Source organism: Oryx dammah, unplaced genomic scaffold, assembly GCF_014754425.2.
Source record: "Oryx dammah isolate SB20612 unplaced genomic scaffold, SCBI_Odam_1.1 HiC_scaffold_19, whole genome shotgun sequence".
Taxonomy (NCBI): Eukaryota; Metazoa; Chordata; class Mammalia; order Artiodactyla; family Bovidae; genus Oryx; species Oryx dammah.
The window spans coordinates 21,187,735-21,205,016 of NW_024070203.1; the positions used below are offsets into that span (position 1 = coordinate 21,187,735).

The 17,282-nt window shown below is 48.8% G+C and overlaps 1 protein-coding gene across 1 annotated transcript in view; it reads right to left on the reverse strand.

Moving 5' to 3' along the window:
- TG (thyroglobulin) overlaps nucleotides 1-17,282 on the reverse strand; it is a 231,788-nt gene that overhangs the window by 206,147 nt on the left and 8,359 nt on the right. The window contains exons 6-12 of the mRNA XM_040262090.1: nucleotides 12,674-12,780; nucleotides 12,075-12,218; nucleotides 11,705-11,890; nucleotides 4,563-5,663; nucleotides 3,292-3,879; nucleotides 2,808-3,047; nucleotides 512-649 (exon numbers count right to left, since the gene is read on the reverse strand). Coding sequence (XP_040118024.1) covers nucleotides 512-649; nucleotides 2,808-3,047; nucleotides 3,292-3,879; nucleotides 4,563-5,663; nucleotides 11,705-11,890; nucleotides 12,075-12,218; nucleotides 12,674-12,780 — 2,504 coding nt within the window. The remainder of the gene's footprint in view (nucleotides 1-511; nucleotides 650-2,807; nucleotides 3,048-3,291; nucleotides 3,880-4,562; nucleotides 5,664-11,704; nucleotides 11,891-12,074; nucleotides 12,219-12,673; nucleotides 12,781-17,282) is intronic.

A 17,282-nucleotide genomic window follows, 5' to 3' on the forward strand; every position in this document is an offset into this window, starting at 1 on the left:
ACAAGGACTTGCTCCATAGCGCAGGAAACTCTACTCAATACTCCGTAGTGGCCTATATGGGAAAAGAGTCTTGAAAGAGTGGGTTTAGGTACAACCTACTCACTTTGCTGTACAGCAGAAGCTATTGTAACACAGCATTCCAAATCAACCAAACTTGAATCAAAATTTAAAAAATTCCTAGCAGTGCCAATATGTTCTCTCACCCAAACCCCTACCTATCTGCTCTCCCTAACATGGTCCACAATCAGAGGCCCTAACACCCAGAAACCCCAGCAACTACCCACTTGATCTTCAGGCAGGCAGAAGGTTGTCACTCCCATTGTACAGATGGAACAATCAGATGGCAGAAGAATTAAGGGACTTGAGACCAGCTGCCGAAGAGAGGCCTGGAGTCCAATTTGCTTTGCCCTAATAGTGCAGGGCTCTTTCCTTTCTTTCTTCCTAAGGCTCTTTTCTCCACATGAAAAGGAGGGGTGTCCCTCAGCCCCCCCAGGGTGCCTGTCCGCCTCACCCGTCGCGGCATGGCACTGCACAGGCTCCCAGCCTCCGAAGGCATCACACTGTGGCACATAGGGGCTGGACCGCACAGGGCTGGATGCTCGTGGGGACTCGGCCAGGCTCACCAGGCGTCTCTGGTAGAAGTCAAAGGCTGGAGTCGGGAGAGATGAGGAGAGAGGTGAGCACTGGACAGGCAAAGCCCAGGCCGAGCGGACTCTGTCCTGAAAACAGCCACCTCGTCCTTTCTCAACATAGGCGGCCTTTTGATTTCTGTGACAAACATTTCCACCCCAAAACAAGACAGAGGCTCATCGAGGAGTGGGTAGGCCCTCACCAGATTGCCCTTTAAAATGAAAATGAAAAAAATTAAAATGCCGGCTGATGGGAATTCCCTGGCAGTCCAGTGGTTGGGACTCCACGTTTCTACTGCAGGGGGCACAGGTTTGATCCCTGGTCAGTGAACTAAGATCCCACAAGCAGCGTGGTGCAACCAAAGAAGTAAAAAAATGTCAGCCAAGTTTGAAGGAATCACTGTTCCTCCTTCAGGAATTCTCATCTAGAGCCCATCGGGTTAAGGCAGAGTCTCCAGACACATGAGAGAACAGTGATGGCTGATAACACTGATGGCATGTTAGTAACTGACTTTCCTCCTGTGCCCACCCCTCCTCCTTAGGGACCCTGGGACATTGCTACTGGGTTCTGTGGGTCGAAGATGCTTTGTGGCCCTCAGTCTCTTTCTGGGTTGGACCTTCAATCCCCAGACTCCCCAGGCTCCGGAGGTCTGCACACCAAGAGCTTCCTCTCCTCTGGCACAGTTAGAGATGCCCCTTCTCACCTGAAGGGGTGCCCAGAAAAGTGACCAACCCTGGTTGTTCTCTACAGACACTTCTTTTTTTCCCAACGGCATCAGACTTGCAAAAGCAGAGCTGGTGGCTCCAAGGAGGGGAACTTCCTTAGCCTGACTTCTGAACAACGTACCACCACAACATTCAGCCAATAAATTCCCATGGGGCCAACACTTCTCTCTCTTCCTCTAAACTTCCCTCCCTGACCGAAGTGGTCACCACTCAAGGGCATCAACCCCTCCTCCTCTCTTTGATTATATGACAACTTGCCCAGCCACAACATTTTTTAAAAAACTGGGTTCCTGCCAAAAGCAGAATCTCCAAGTCTCTGAGGAACAGAGGAAAAAATAAAGAGTACCTGGGGAGGGAAGGAGAGAGAAGAGGAAGAAAGAAGCAAGGAGGATGATTAAGCATCCTTTTGCAGGTCCCCACATTCTGTCGGCGCTGTGCGAGACCCAGGATATAAAGAGTAAGGTGGGTGTCTTATCCTCCAACAGAGGTGGCTGGGGAGGGGGAGGAAACAAAGATGGCTCTGGGAAGACTCTCATGTGGGGTTAGGGGAATAAAGGCAAGGGAAGCCCAATGCCAAGGGGGCAGCAGAACTGCCAGGAAGGTGAGGGCAGGGAGGCTCCAGCCTGTGGGCATGGGCGCTCTTTGTCTTGGTCCGGATGTTATGGGGAAGCAGTGGGAGCAGGGGACAGAGGCCTGGGGGCCAAACCACCAGCATCACATCCAGGATCCGCTGTTTGCTGGTTGGATGAACTTGGACACGTGGCTTAACCTCCGTTTCCACTTCTGAAGAGAATCACGGATGGTGATTACAGCATCTCTCTCATGGGACTGTCGGAGGATCAGATGCAAAGATCTGGTAAAGATCTACTTAGCACAGAAAGGGCTTGGCCAGGGGTACGCGTCAAGCAATGCTGAGCTGGTCCCAGGCCGGAGCAGTGTCAGCCTTCTGAGCATAGGTCTCTGTCATGCGAGGGACCAAGTGGTGCTTTCTGGAGTTAACTACCTGGATTAGATTTGATCACATGAGGAAGGTGCCTAAACCCAGAACGTGTTTCCTCAGTTTGGGAGGGCTCTTTTACTTTCCTCCTAGGAAGTGTTCCTGAGTCCTTGGAAATGGAGGGAAACGTCAGAACCGGCCACAGGGGAGTAGGAGCTTTCGGGGCTCACACATTTGAATATTTTAACTCAAATACTTGGCTTCCCAGTGGGCTACGGGCGCCATATACAATACAAAATGCAGAGCCCTGCCCCCGGGCGGCTCTGTTGGAGGTTTGGGTGCCATCTTGGAGGGGCGGGAAAATTTCCAGCTTTGGGATCACAAAAGACGTTTTTCTTCTCCGGAACCCACGGGCTGGGGGAAACCGCAGCTCTAAAGATGACTGAAGAGGAACTCATTCAGACTCTCTCTTCCGCCAAGGAAGAAACCAGAAACCAGAAGCATGGGGCACTCACTGGACTGAGCTGCCAGTCGAATGGCATACTCGCTCCCACTCAGAAACTTCTCCAAGAAAGTCTCCCAAGATGGGGAGAGTGGAGGAAAGGCCAGCTCCTCGTCCGTCAGCCGGATTCCTTTGGCTGCAAGGAAACTCTCTCCCAGAGGGAAGCGAGAACTGTTGGAATACGTGACAATCTCTTCTGCTTCCCTGGTGAACTGCAGGACACGAAGCTTCACTTCCTCACAAGAGCCAGGACCTGGGGAGGGAAGGCAGATGGAGTCACCCACCACATCGAGCTCACTCTGACCCCTCTGAAGTATGTAGACACATCAACATACACATGCATTTCTGGCTCAGCTGTTCCCTTCGCCCCAACTCTTCCCACAACCTGGAATGTTCTTTCTGTTTTGTCTCTGCAATCGGATTCACTGCACTGATGGCATACCCGCTTTGTGAGATTATTAGTAATAGCTAATGTTTATTCCACACCAGGAACTCACATGCTGGGACCTTGCTGGGCTCGTTCTGGGTTCCTTCCAGCTTCTGACCAGCCTCATCCACACACCAGCAGCTCCGGAGGTCAAAGTGCGCCAGAGGGGTGCTAAAGTCTGAGTAGGGCCCTGGGTATCGGTCAAGCTGGCCATTTAGGATCTGCCAGAAGAGGTAGGGTTCCAGAAACACGTTCCCTCCAGGCTGGGTCCGGTTCCCTTCCAACACCGACACTGGGACATCTTGGAAAGAAGAGTATCTTGCCAGCCCTGGGAAGATGCCTTGTTGGCCAGCCTCGTACAGATTTTGAATGAAGAGATGGAAGTTTCTGGAAGCTGCTTCTCTGTAGCTCATGATCTTCATTAGCAGTTCCACTGGGGTCAGCGCCTGGCCAGCACTGTTCTGAGCCTCCCAGTGTTCATACCACTCGAAGGCCTGCTCGGGAGGCCCGTCGCATTGCACAGGGCTCCACTGCCCACTGGCACTGCACTGCGGGATATAGATGCTGGAGAGGGCGGGCGGCGTGCTGGGATTGGAGACCAGGGTCCGCACCGTCCCAAGGAAGGCTCGCTCGGCCTGTAACTGACAGGGGCTGGGGCCTGGGGAGGAACGAAGCACAGGTACGTCAGGTTAATAAGCCCCAAAGGCCAAGATGCATATGTGCTAAGTCGTTTCAGTCGTGTCCAACTCTTTGCCACTCCATGGACTGGCAAAGGGGACCACCCTTTTGCACGCTACGCTCCTCTGTCCATGGGATTCTCCAGGCAAGAATACTGGACTGAGTTGCATTCCTTCTCCAGAGGGATCTTCCCGACCCAGGAATCGAACCCCTGTCTCTTGCATCTCCTGCATTGGTAGGTGATGTTCTTGGCTCCTGAGCCACTAGCTCACTAGCGCCACCTGGGAAACCCAAGACCAAGATGGAAGCCCTTATCTGTCCAAACTCCGTCTAAAACCTTACACAGCCATAGAAACCCCATCAACCTTAAATTTGTAAATATTCAGAGAGAGAGAGCCTGCCCATCACTAAATCAGTGCAGTTGAGACCAGCTATTGTCAGCACCACAGAAATTTTATGTGGCAGCTTCTTAAGGCCAAATTAATCTCCCAACCCCACTCCTTAGAATGATTAACATTATCCAGACCTTTGTGGACAATGTTTAAATCAGCCAGCAAATTTCACCATTAGCAGAAGTTTGGGCTTTAGCTACAACTCTGATGCGTCATGTCAGGGCCCTAGGGGAGAATCAGAGTCTGCAGGTTTAACACTCAACAGACTCACATTTCTTGGGCTCTCCAAGCACACTTCGAGTTCCAGGAATAGGCTGACCCTCGGTGTCCACACAGTAGCACTCTGAGTTGAAGCACTGGACAGGGAGAAAGTTCCCGTCGCTGGTACAAGCAGGGACAAACAGGCTGGACCCAGCGGGCTGGCTACCCAAGAGGCTCTGCATGCGCGCCCTCTGCTTTTCGCACTCCGTGGGGCACCGGGGTCGTCCACCTCTAACTCGGGAGCCGGCAAGTTCTTGGCCCCTGGTGTCCACACACCAGCAGTCTCCAGCAAAGCACTGGACCTCCTCGTAGCTCCCTTCCGCAGTGCATGACGGGACGAAAAGGCTGCCAGGTGCCTGCCCGCAGCCCTGAGAGCTGAACGCCATTTCCATCACGTCACCTAAATCCCTCGCTGTGTCCTCTGGCACAGAAATAGCATGCTGCAAGAAGAGAAGGAATTCTGGAAGCTCCAGGAGGGAAGAAAGGAATTGCAGGGCATTTTGGTTCTCTTGTAAGTTGACTTCAAAGCCAAAGCTGCCCACAACTGGCTTCCTCGGGGCAACGTCTGTCTTGGAGGCTTTTGGGGCTTCGGAGGCAGGATTTGAATTCAGTCCCACAGAGAGGGGCTTGGCCAGATCGGCTAGTGCCCGTCCATCCTGGAAGCCAGGGAGACCCAGCTGCTGGAAAAAGTGACTGAAGTTAAATGTGCCTCTTGTGCCCAGGGCTCCAGACAAGTTAAACTGGCCTACGTTCACCAAAAATCTCCCCCCGAAGAGGTTTTGCTGCAGTCGCTTTGCACTGGTGGTGAATTGCAGGGCGAGGCGGGCCAGCTCTCGGGAGGGAAAGATACCTCTAATGGCTTCCTTGAGGAGACTTTCTGGGGTGACAAACCGTGTGGCCCGTCCTTGCAGCATTGGCTGGAAAATTCCAGAATCCAGAAAGAGCTCCTTGATGGAGGGCGGGCAGGATGCGGCAAATCTGGCGAATCTCTGAGACACTGATCTTTCCTCAGGAGCCAAGAACAAGCTCCGCAGGCTAAAGTAGCCAGAAGGCCCAAAGAGGAGTCTGGAAAAGGCCCGCCGCCTCTCGGAGGGACAGGACTGGTCTTCAGCTGCAGGGGGAATGCAAGCAGAGACACAAATGGAGAGATAGTTTCACCATCGTCAGTGACCCTGACACAAGCCCGCAGACCTTTCTGGTTTGCTGTTGTGTAATAATCACCGTCTGACTGCTTGTGACGCTATGGACTGTAGCCCACCAGTCTCCTCTGTCCATGGGATTTCCCAGAAAAGAAGACCGGAGTGGGTTGCCATTTCCTTCTCCAGGGTATCTTCCCAACCCAGGGATTGAACCTGTGTCTCCTGCTTGGCAGGTGGAACAAAAACAGCAACAGCATTTCTGAAACAGCCCTCAGACCTTTCTGGTAGCGAGATAAAAACGAATCAGTCAAGGACTGACTCTCTGCCTCCTTTCTCCATATCCTTCTGTTTGTTCCCTCCCCCTGAGCAGAGTCTGTGACCCCCATCTTGGGGAGTGAGGACTCCAGGTGACTTGACTTCCTCTCCTTGATTGTACTCGAGGGTGACCCCTTCCTAAGACAGGGCTCAGAGACACAGGCCCACTTTCTGGAAACCTGCCCACACACTCATCAAATGTCCCCACTGGCATGACATCTCCCCCCTGGCATGATGTCTCCCCACCCAGTAGGTGCCCTGCCTTGCCCAATACTCATGTCTGCCCAGCACCTCCAACTGTGATCTCATTTGGAAATAGCATCTCTGCGGATGTCATTAGTTAAAATGAGGTCATACTGGTTTAGGGTGGGTCCTAAATCCAATGACTGGTGTCCTTAAAGAATGCCATGTGAATACACAGAGGAGACACACAGGAAGAAAAACACAGGAAGAGGCAAGGCAGAGACTAGGGTGATGCAGCTGTTAGCTAATGAACGCCAGAGACTGCCAGCATACACCAGAAGCTGGCAAGGACCCTACCCTGGAGCTTTTCGAGGGAACACAGCCCTGCCCACACCTTGGTTTCAGACTTCTGGCTTCCAGGACGGTGAGAAAATAAATGTCTGTTGTTTTAAGCCACTCAGTTTGTGGTCGTTTGTTATGGCTGCCCTAGGAAACTCCTGCACCAACAAATTCCTGTTCATTTTTAATGGAATGTTGTTTTCCAGGGTTCTCCTATTGGAACCCTCAATGGCATTTAACGCTTCATTATAATGCTCTTCAAGAGGCTGTCTATTCCTCTGTGGGGATCATCTTATCTAGACTAACTAGTTCATCATCTATTTGAGGTTAAAAACCATACTTTAAATGCTTTTGATATTTTCCATACTAAGAAACATTTTCCTATGTTTTAATATGCAATATTAGAGGAATTGGGCTTCCCTCGTGGCTCAGTGATTAAAAAAAACCTGCCTACCAATGCAGGAGACTTGGATTCGATCCCTGGGTTGGGAAGATCACCTGGAAAAAGAAATAGCAAGCCATTCCAGCATTCTCGTCTGGGAAATCCCATGGACAGAGGAGCCTGGCGGGCTACAGTCCATGAGGTCACAGAGTCGGACACAACTGAGCAACTAAACAACATTACAGGAATTATGGTGTTTCCCACAATATAATATGATAATGCCCTCTCAGCAAACACACTTAGCACAGTCTTCCAGACTTCTTGAACTTTCCTTGAAATTATTAATTAGCAATCAATTCCATCAGAGAAGGCAATGGCACCCCACTCCCTTACTCTTGCCTGGAAAATCCCGTGGATGGAGGAGCCTGGTGGGCTGCAGTCCATGGGGTCGCTAAACGTCGGACACGACTGAGCGACTTAACTTCCTCTTTTCACTTTCATGCATTGGAGAAGGAAATGGCAACCCACTCCAGTGTTCTTGCCTGGAGAATCCCAGGGACAGGGGAGTCTGGTGGGTTGCCGTCTATGGGGTCACACAGAGTTGGACATGACTGAAGCGACTTAGCAGCAGCAGCAGCAGCAGCAGCAATCAACTCCATGCACAGTCAGGTCATTCTGTCTGAATATCCCAAGTCAACGGTCATCATATTCAGAAAAAAGTTTTAAAATTCAAACTCTGATCATCTCAGTCACATAGGTGGAAGGGAGAAAACTCCATTTTTCTCCATAAAACCATAAATCTTAGAAGTTCTTTTCAACTCACCCCACCCCCAACTTTTCAAAATAATTCATTCCCCTCAGTTCACACGGGTGCCAAAAAGAAAGTCAGCCAATTTCACTCTGTAACCAGGCAACAGAGTAAGAGCTGGAACATGCGGTCAGAGAGAGTGAGAGAGACTGGCAACATCTGAACATATAACACATCCGTCCGCAAGGCCAGGGCTTCCTCTAATGGGTATTACAGGAAGACAGGGAAGAAACCAAGCTCACGTCCCTGCTTACTCTCTCTCCAAATTAAGAGCATATCCTGCCCATTCATTTGTTATGTAGTGTTACCAAGGCAAAGAAAAAAATCAGGTATTGGTTTCTTGTGGCACATGTTTCCATGGTAATGAGACTGATATATTAGATGGAAAAGGAATATATATATATATATATACATGATCTATGCATTTGGAAGTACTTTTGGTTTTAACGTGGAAGACCATAGTTCTTCATTTTCACCTGGAATTAGGGAATAGTGTTCTCTGGGTCTAACAGAACCAGAGTGTAATTGTAAAGGCTACCTTCAAGACAGAGCTTCACAATGTTCTTTTTCTACATCTTCACACTTAGCCAAAAGGATGCTACCCAACACAGTGCTGAGAACTCAAAATGTTAAGTTGGAGAAATCAAATGGTTTCCCCGGAAGTCACTGAAAGGATGTTAACACATGTCTATTTCGAGGCTCTGAAAAGACTGTCCTCCTCCTTCGCTGTCTCACATCTTGCTGAGTCCATCCAGCTCACCCCAACTGGGAGCCTGTGAGTGCTCCTAGACTACTCCTGCTCCACCGCTAACACCCTCCAGGTCTCTGTGTAAGGAGGAACGGAGTCTGATGCAATGCCTGGCCACCTGTCTCAAGTCCACACCCTTGTCCCCAGCCCACTGCTTCTGCTTCAGTATTGCTTCCTGTCCTGGGCTGAATAGTGTCTCCCTAGAATTCACATCCCTCCTGGAACTTCAGAATGTGATCTTCTATGGATGTAGGGCCATTGTAGGTGTAATTAGTTAACACGGGGTCACACTAGAGCAAGGCAGCATGCTCAGTCGCTCAGTAGTATCCGACTCTCTTCAACCCCATGGACTTCAGCCTGCCAGGCTCATCTGTCTGTGGGATTTTCCAGGCAAGAATACTGGAGTGGGCTGCCATTCCCTTGTTCAGGGGATCTTCTTGATCCAGGGATCAAACCCACGTTTCTTGCATCTCTTGCATCTCCTCCATTGGTGGGTGGATTATTTACCACTGGCACCACCTGGGAAGTCCATACTAAAGTGGGCTTTTAATCCTATATGACTGGTGTCATTACAAGAGGAGGAGACGAGACACAGAGGAAGACAAACAAGGCAGACAGCCATGTGACGATGGAGGCAGAGTGTGGAGTTCTGCAGTCACAAGCCAAGGAAGGCCAAAGATTGTTGGTGTAAAAAAGAACAAAATAATGCTATTTGCGGCAACATGGGTGAACTAGAGTATGGCCAACTAGAGATGGCCATTCTGAGTGAAATAAGTCAGAGGAAGACAAATATCATATATTGTTTATAGGTGAAATCTAAAAATGGGTACAAATGAACTTACCTACAAAGCAGAAATAAAAAGAGTTACAGATGTAGAAAACGAATTTAAGGTTACTAGACGGTAGGAGGTGCTGCAAAAGGATAAATTGTGAGACTGAGATGGACAACACACGCTGCTGGTGGTTTAGTGGCTAAGTCTGGTCTGACTCTTGCCGTTCCATGGACTATAGCCACCAGGCTCCTCTGTCCATAAGACTCCCCAGGCAGGAATAACGGAGTGGGCTGCGATTTCCTCCTCCTCCAGGGGATCTTCCCAACCCAGGGATCGAACCCGGCTCTCCTGTTTGCAGGCAGATTCTTAACCTACTGAGCCACCAGGGAACCCCGACATATACACACTACTATATATAAAATGGATAACTACTCAATTCTCTACAGTGACCTATATGGGAAAATAATCTAAAGAAGAGAAGATATATGTTTAAATGATTCACTCTTCTGTACACTGGAAACTAACACAGCATTGTAAATCAACTACACTCCAATAAAAACTTTTTAAAAAAGAAAATAAAACAACTAAGTTTCTGGCTAAAAAAAAAACAAAAAAACAAAAAAGATTGTTGGTGACTACCACAACCAGGAAGAAACAAGGATTTTTTTCCTGAAGCCTTCAGAGCGAGCACTACCCTGCTGACACATTGATTTTAGACATCCAGCCTTTAGAAATGCCCAAGGATACATTTCTGCTGTTCTAAGCCATTCCGTGGGTGGTCATTTGCTACAGTTGCCCCAGGAAAGTAATATAGGCCACTCATCTCTCTTTAGGACACCTCAGTGACCTTTCAATGCCTACTGCCTACAGCCTGATGCTCCTGTTCAATCTCTCCTCCAAAAAGCCTGGGGTGCCTTTCCACACCACCCACACAGGGCACTCTCCAGCTTCAAAGCCCTCAACAGCTTCTCTGAAAGCTGGAGGATGAAGCCCCCAAGGCTCTGCTTAATATGAAAGACCTCATGACCTGTGCCTTTCAGCGTCCCCCACCCAAACCAGGAGCTTCCCAGGTGGCTTGGTGGTAGAGAATCCACCTTCCAATGCAGGAGAATTAGGTTCAATTCTGGGTTGGGAAGATCCCCTGGGAGAGGAAATGGCAACTCACTCCAGTATTCTTGTTTGGGAAATCCCATGGACAGAGGAATCTGGCGGGCTATAGTCCATGGGATCGCAAGAGTCAGACACGACTGACCTCACATGTGCACACACGCACACACAAACACACACCCCAAACATGCTCCAGCAAATTTTTTGTCTCTATCCTTCTCGCAAACTCCATGTTCCTTAGCACATGGGAAAGTCACTCAGTCATGTTCCTTAGCACACCAACACCTATCACAGATCTTCCTCAACTAGGATGGACTGACCTCCTGATAAACTCATCATAAGTTGAAAATATCATTAAGTCAAAAACGCATTGAATTCCTAACACCGTAGTTAGCCCCGCCTACATTAAACATGCTCAGAACAATTACATTAGCATACAGCTGGGTAAGATCATCTGAACACCAAGCCCATTTTGTAATAAAGTTTCAAATATCTCATAATTTTTCGGGGGGAGGACCACACCATGCACACTTGCAAGATCTTAGTTCCCCAGGCAGGGATTGAACCTGGGCCCCAGCAGGGCACCAAATCCTAACCACTGGACTGCCAGGGAATTATTGAATAACTGTACTGGAAGGGAAAAATGGGATAGCTGTCTGGGTACAGAATTGTCGTAAATGTATGGGGTACAATTGTGTGGCTGACTGGCAGCTGTGGCTCACTGCCACTGGTTAGCATCATGAGAAAGTTCCATGCCACATATCCCTAGGCCAGGAAATGTTCAAGATTCAAAGCACTATTTCTACTGAACATGTATCATTTTTGCACTGTCGTGAAGTCTAAAAATTGTAAGTCAAGCCACTGTTAAGTCAGGCCCCATCCATATTTATGTCCCTATAATTTCGCTTCCCCAGCCCTGACTCTAGTGAACACCTCTCTTTATTTTGGTCCTTCAGGAAGCATCTTTAGTTTAGAAGAGCTCATCAAGTGTCGCCTCTGCCATGAAGCCCTCCTGGGTGTCTCCTCGCCATACAGGCACAGATAGAATTGACCCCCTGCTGCCCTGTGTTCCTGGAGCTATCAGCACACACTTCTCTCATGGCACCGTACACTTAATTCTCTCCTCTCCTACTATTCTCTGAGCTCCCTGAGGAAGCAAGCATGTCTGATACGGGACGAGAAACATAATGGAAATTAATCATGATAGACGGGTTTCCATACTGTTGAACTTGAAGGGTCTGTGGGGCACCCCTGGGAGGCAATGGAATGAATGTGTTCTGGGAAGGTCAGTCTGGAGAGACAGATACAGTAACATGACCTGACGGGAACAAGAGGGGAGGCTTGGAGAGGACACCCACCACAGGACGGAGGCTCCCCTTGCCGCCGCGTCCCCGGGAGCTCCTGTCCCTGGCTGTCCACGCACCAGCATGGCCCTTTCCCCTGGCACTGTGCCGCCTGGTACTCCCCGTCAGGGCGGCAGCTCGGTACGTAGGGGTGACGGAATCTGGTGGCTGCAAACCGCTCCACTTCACATTTTGTGGGGCCTACGAGAGATCCAGGCAGGAAAGGCAGGGCAGTTAGTGTCTTTACAGCACACGTTCTGGATGCTGGTAAAGTCAATTAAATCCCCGCGCCCACTTTGGCAGAACAGCCATGGAGGCTGCGGGGACAAGAAAGCCAAGTGGTTTCTTCCTAATGGAGACACATCTGCCTCCAGCTTGTACTCACATCGGAATCTGCCGGAGATGACTAGCTGCACTGCTAGGAACCGTCTCTGCAATATCCGGTACAGAGTGGTCTCAGCAAAGGTGGAAGCAAGATCCAGGCCGGCAAAAATAGTGTCGTAAATTTCATCAAGTAACAGCTCCAAGCCTGAGCCAAGAAAGCAAGCGTTTGGAAGAGACGGGTTCATTCAGAAAGGAGGCCCTGACCTCACCACCATGTAAACAGATATAAAGAGGCTAGATCCCCCAATGGGCATCACTGTGCTTTGGGCCTGAACAAGGCTTTAATGGTTTCCAAAGTCAGGGTGGCTCTGTGTGGTTGCCCAGGTTGTTCACAGTACAAGGGAGCACAGCTGAGAGAGTGAGAGAATGAAATCCAGCCCGGGTACCACTTGCCAAGCTCAGAGCTGTATCTGCTCAGAGAGGAGGTTGATGGGGGTATCTCTTCCCAGCAAAAGCACCACGTGGATGAGGAGCAGCTGTAGTCAAAGTACCTCCCTTGAAGGTCTGTGAAGCCGTGCCCTCCTGCATGCCCAGGACAGCCCAGCCACTGTTTTTGCTTTACAGGGAGTGACATTTACGCTCTCAGGGGGATGTGCTTACCTGTCTCGGCCAGTTCCCGCCCTTGGCTATCCGCACAGTAACAATACCCAGACACCTCCGGGAACCTGCTCCGGAAGGAACTAAAGGTCACAAATGCATCTGGGAACCTGCAAGACAATGGCATTCACGGTCACCGTCTCACACAAGGCAAGTCATCACAACTTCTTCCAGCAGAAATAAACTAATGCGGCCTCATCTCATCTGAGGATGAGACTGTTAGATAGCATCACTGACTCAATGGACTTGAATCTGAGCAAACTCCAGGAGAAAATAGAGGACAGAGGAGCCCGGCGTGCTGCAGTCCATGGGGCCACAGACAGTCAGACATGACTTGGTAACTGAAAAACAACAACAACAACAATCTTATCTGGGAACAAGAACTGTCTGCTTCTTTGTTTCATGCCATTTGCTCCATGCTTCCTGTAGTAAACGTATTTTTTTCTAAATTGGTTTTCCCTGGCCAGAGCGAGGCTGGACCTGTGAAAATGAAGCTGTGCTTGACTGTCATCTACCAGTTAGTGTTCTTCTCACTCGTGGGCTTTGACCAATTTATACCCGAGTGTGTGTCTCATAGGATCAGACAGAAAACAGTTAATCAGCGTTGCATTAACGAGTTCCTTTACTAGAATAGAACTCTCGAGACTAAGGGCCAAGTGTGCTTTACAAACACATGGTACCCATTGCAGATGATTTCATTCGCAGAGATCACATGACTTCAGAGCCCTTTACGACTTCTCAAGAGCTGGAAGAGAAGCCAGGCTCCACCACAGGAAATTCTTATGTAGGACATTTCCCAGTCCCACAGTCGAAGAAAACACCAAATCACTATGACATCACTAACAAGGGTTATACTTCATTTCCATAAGTTGAGGGAAAAGATGCCTAAATCACGCCTGGCCCGACAACTGCTACAAGGAGCTAATTGGCTGGGCTACCCATCCTAGAAGTAATATGAAGCTCAGGTGATGAAAATTTGTGCCCACGTGCAAAGACATAGCAGCCAGAGGGGAGTCACTCATCCCTATGTAACAGGGAGAAATTCGTTTTTAATGCTCCATAGAGCGAGTCTATATGGAGAAGGAAATGGCAGCCCACTCCACTATTCTTGCCTGGAGAATCCCATGGACAAAGGAGCCTGGCAGGCTACAGTCCACGGGGTCGCAAAGAGTCGGACACAACTGAGCGACTAACACACACACACATAACAAGTCTATGAACCAAGCATAGTATGTTTCCACCTGTATCTGGAAATATATTCCCAACCAATAAATTAGAAGAAGTATAATAGCAGCTCTCTGCACAGAAAAGCCTATTGCCGTGTGATATAGTCTAGCAAAGCGTTGAAGACAACCTTCATGTCCAAAGCTATGAAAATTGAAAGTGAATTATGGTAAATCCCCTAAATGAATGTATGCATAACATTATGTAAAAAGGGTAGGCTACAAAATGGCATGTGCACACACTACAATTGTTCCTATGCAAATGAACCAGAATTGGAAGGGAATATATTTCCAGGAGCTTCTCAGAACCTCAACACAGGGTGCACAAGTAGTAGTTAATCTGAAAGGAAATGAAAACACAAAACAAAACACACTGTAGAATTACGGATTTTTTCCAGATTGTTGGTCTGTGATTATGCATACATGGGTCAAATTAAAAAGAACGTTACAGTCAGTGAGTGAGTTGCGTGAGTATGAGTGTTCGTCGCTCAGTCGTGTCCAACTCTTCAAGACCCCATGGACTGGAGCCCGCCACGCTCCTCTGTCCATGCGATTTCTGAGGCTGCCATTTCCTGCTCTAGTAAGTTGCATAATAGAAGCCAAAGACACACGTGGCCCAATTGCTCACACTGACTGTAGGAATATGACAGAAGTTCATTCATTGGAACCTGGGATAAATTCAATTCTAAACGTGTTAAAACTGTACGATAATCACTTCCCTTTATTAAGCATTACTTTGTAAAAGACAATCTGCAAAATGTTTAATAGACATTGACTCGTTTAACCCACTTAACGGTCCTAAAAGAAAGGTGGTGTTTTATTGTGTGTCCATTTTAGAGGTTAAAGAGGTGAGGTGTGTTGGCCACCATCTAAAGTAGTGGTGGGAGCTGGAGTTCAAATCCAGGCCGTCACCACCACGTGACTCTGTTAGTGGGGTTACTCGGGGTGCTCGGCTGCTCCCTGTTCCTGCCCCATCTCCCGAGAAGCAGTCCTCTGCTCTGACACTCTGCCCACTCTGCTGGATCTTGGGTTTTCCTGGCATCTAACAGACAGGGATGGGGCTCTCTGCTGGCCCGAAGTTCTGCAGGCCATTCCAGCATGAGGCACAGGAAGTTTAAACCACATTCCACCAATTCAACCCAAAGACCCATCTTGACCTTCAGCTAAAGGAAAAGGATGCTTCCCTTTTGTTGAAAGAAAAGCAACATCTCAGGATGATGATCAAAGAGTCCTCAAGAAGGAAAATTGTAGTGGAGGGTGAAATGATGGCATTTCTGCATTTATGCTCAGGTTATGGCCAACACAGAGTTAAAGAAATCACAAATAAGGCTCTGTGAAATATAATGTCAGTCCCAACCAGGCGTCTGGTCTTGCCCACCTGCACCACAGGATTCATGCCCTTGGGCTCAGGTAGCCAGCACCCTTACTCAGACAGACTCTCCCACCCCTCTCATGGTGGGAGATATCCAGCCTTTGATGAAGACCAGCTGATCCCCCCTCAAAATCAAGAGCTGTGATGACTCCCACAATGCCCGGTGCACTGCAGACCCCTGCAGAGGGTCCAGTGAGCATAACAGGCGATGTTGAGTCCATGAGGGTTCCTGTACACAGTTGCTCTCATGTTCAGGTAACCAGTCCCCTTTGCTGCTCCTTCTCATGGGTCATCTGTGTAGCAGGAGTTGCCAGTGCATCTGAAGAAGTTTGGATGAGCTCTGTCACTAAGGACACCAGTTGACCGAGTCTCACCTCGGATCACTAAGGCGTGATAATGGCATCAGCTCTTAACCAGGGTTACTTAACCAGAACGTACTTCCTTAGCCAGAGGTTAGGCAAGGGCCTTGTGAAAGATGGGGAAAAGGGCAGAAGGACTAGCAAAGCTTACTCCCCACCATGACATGGTTTTTTTCCCCTAAATTCACCAGCCAAACGGGTGTAGTTAGCAGCTGCTTTTTTCAAGAGGCAAAAGGATCTGCTTCAAATGGGCAAATGCTGTGGTCAAGTTCAAGCGTAAATCATCACCCAGCACATCAAGGACCCACAACAAACAGGTTTGCAAGTGAGGCTTCCGGGCTCCCTGCAGCCCCATGGAAATGGGTCAACTGCCTTACGCCACTTCTGCATGTGAATTTCCCAAAGAAATCTTTTCAGGTTTGTTGAGGTCCTTTAACGGACTGGAACCTGGTGGTCCAGAGTCGACCGATAAGAAAGTAAAGGAGAGAGAAAGAGGCTGATATTCCTTGGTTTACGCAGAAAACCAGTAAAGCCCCTGCACAGGGCTTGCTCTGTTCACGAAGGCCTCAGGCGCCCTCTCGATGTTAGGGCACAGAGTTTCTCGAGAGGGTCTTAGAAGCCTGGGCAGGAAAGTGAACTCAGAGAGCCTCTGCACTCCAGGGGATCAACCCGAAAAAGAGAGAGAGGGAGAGAGAGAGAGAGAGAAAGACACAGGTACCAGAGCTCTGATGGAGCAAAGGTGTTTTATTCAACACTGTGTGAGTATTTATACTGCCTTACAAGGCAGCTATTTTCAGCAGAGATAAAATCAAAACTTACAAGTTATCAAGGAAACATGAGGTCATCCATATGAAAGAGAGTTGTAAATAATCACGTTTATCATATAGTTCATAAAAAGGAAGAGGGTACTTTGTTGCCGTATAGAAAAACTAACAAAGGAAATGCCTGGATTCCTCAGCCCCCAGGAGAGGCTTGCCTCTCCTCTTATTCAGGAATTAATAAGGAACAGAGAATTCCTGACAGATCCAAAACAGCACACAAGAAGCCTCCTGTTAAATGCTTCCTGACACAGATTCAATATCCCAAAAGCAAATTTGTGACTTTTCCTTTCCAGACTCTTCCTCTACCAGCCAAGCAGAAACCAGACCTTGGAGTCATCCTTGACTTTTTCTCTCCCTCACTCTTCCTATCTGTTCCTTCCCCAAGTTCCGTGAATCCCACCAAGTCAATATTTCTTCATCATTCCGCTCCATCCCACCATTGCCCTCTCCATCACCTGCTGTGGTTCAAATGGACAGCCCCTCTCACCTGGAATAGTACAGTGGCCTCAGAACTTACAGAGTCATCCCTAGGTACCCACTCTGCTCTTCCTTGACTGCAATCCCTTCTTTTTAAAATCCAGCTCTGATGGTTATCTCCAACCTCACCCAGTTTTAAAATTCTTGATGCAATATTCAGGACACACTTAAACTGAAAAATTACTCCTTGCTTATCTGAAATTCAAGTATCACTGGCCATCTGGCGTTTTTTTCATCTGACAACCATCCAGGATACTATGTCTATACTCTCCACATAGCCTCTGGGGCTCCTGACACTTTGTCCACTGGAGACGCTGGGGCTGGCACTGCCCAGGTCTGCTTATCAGAAAATTCCTGAGC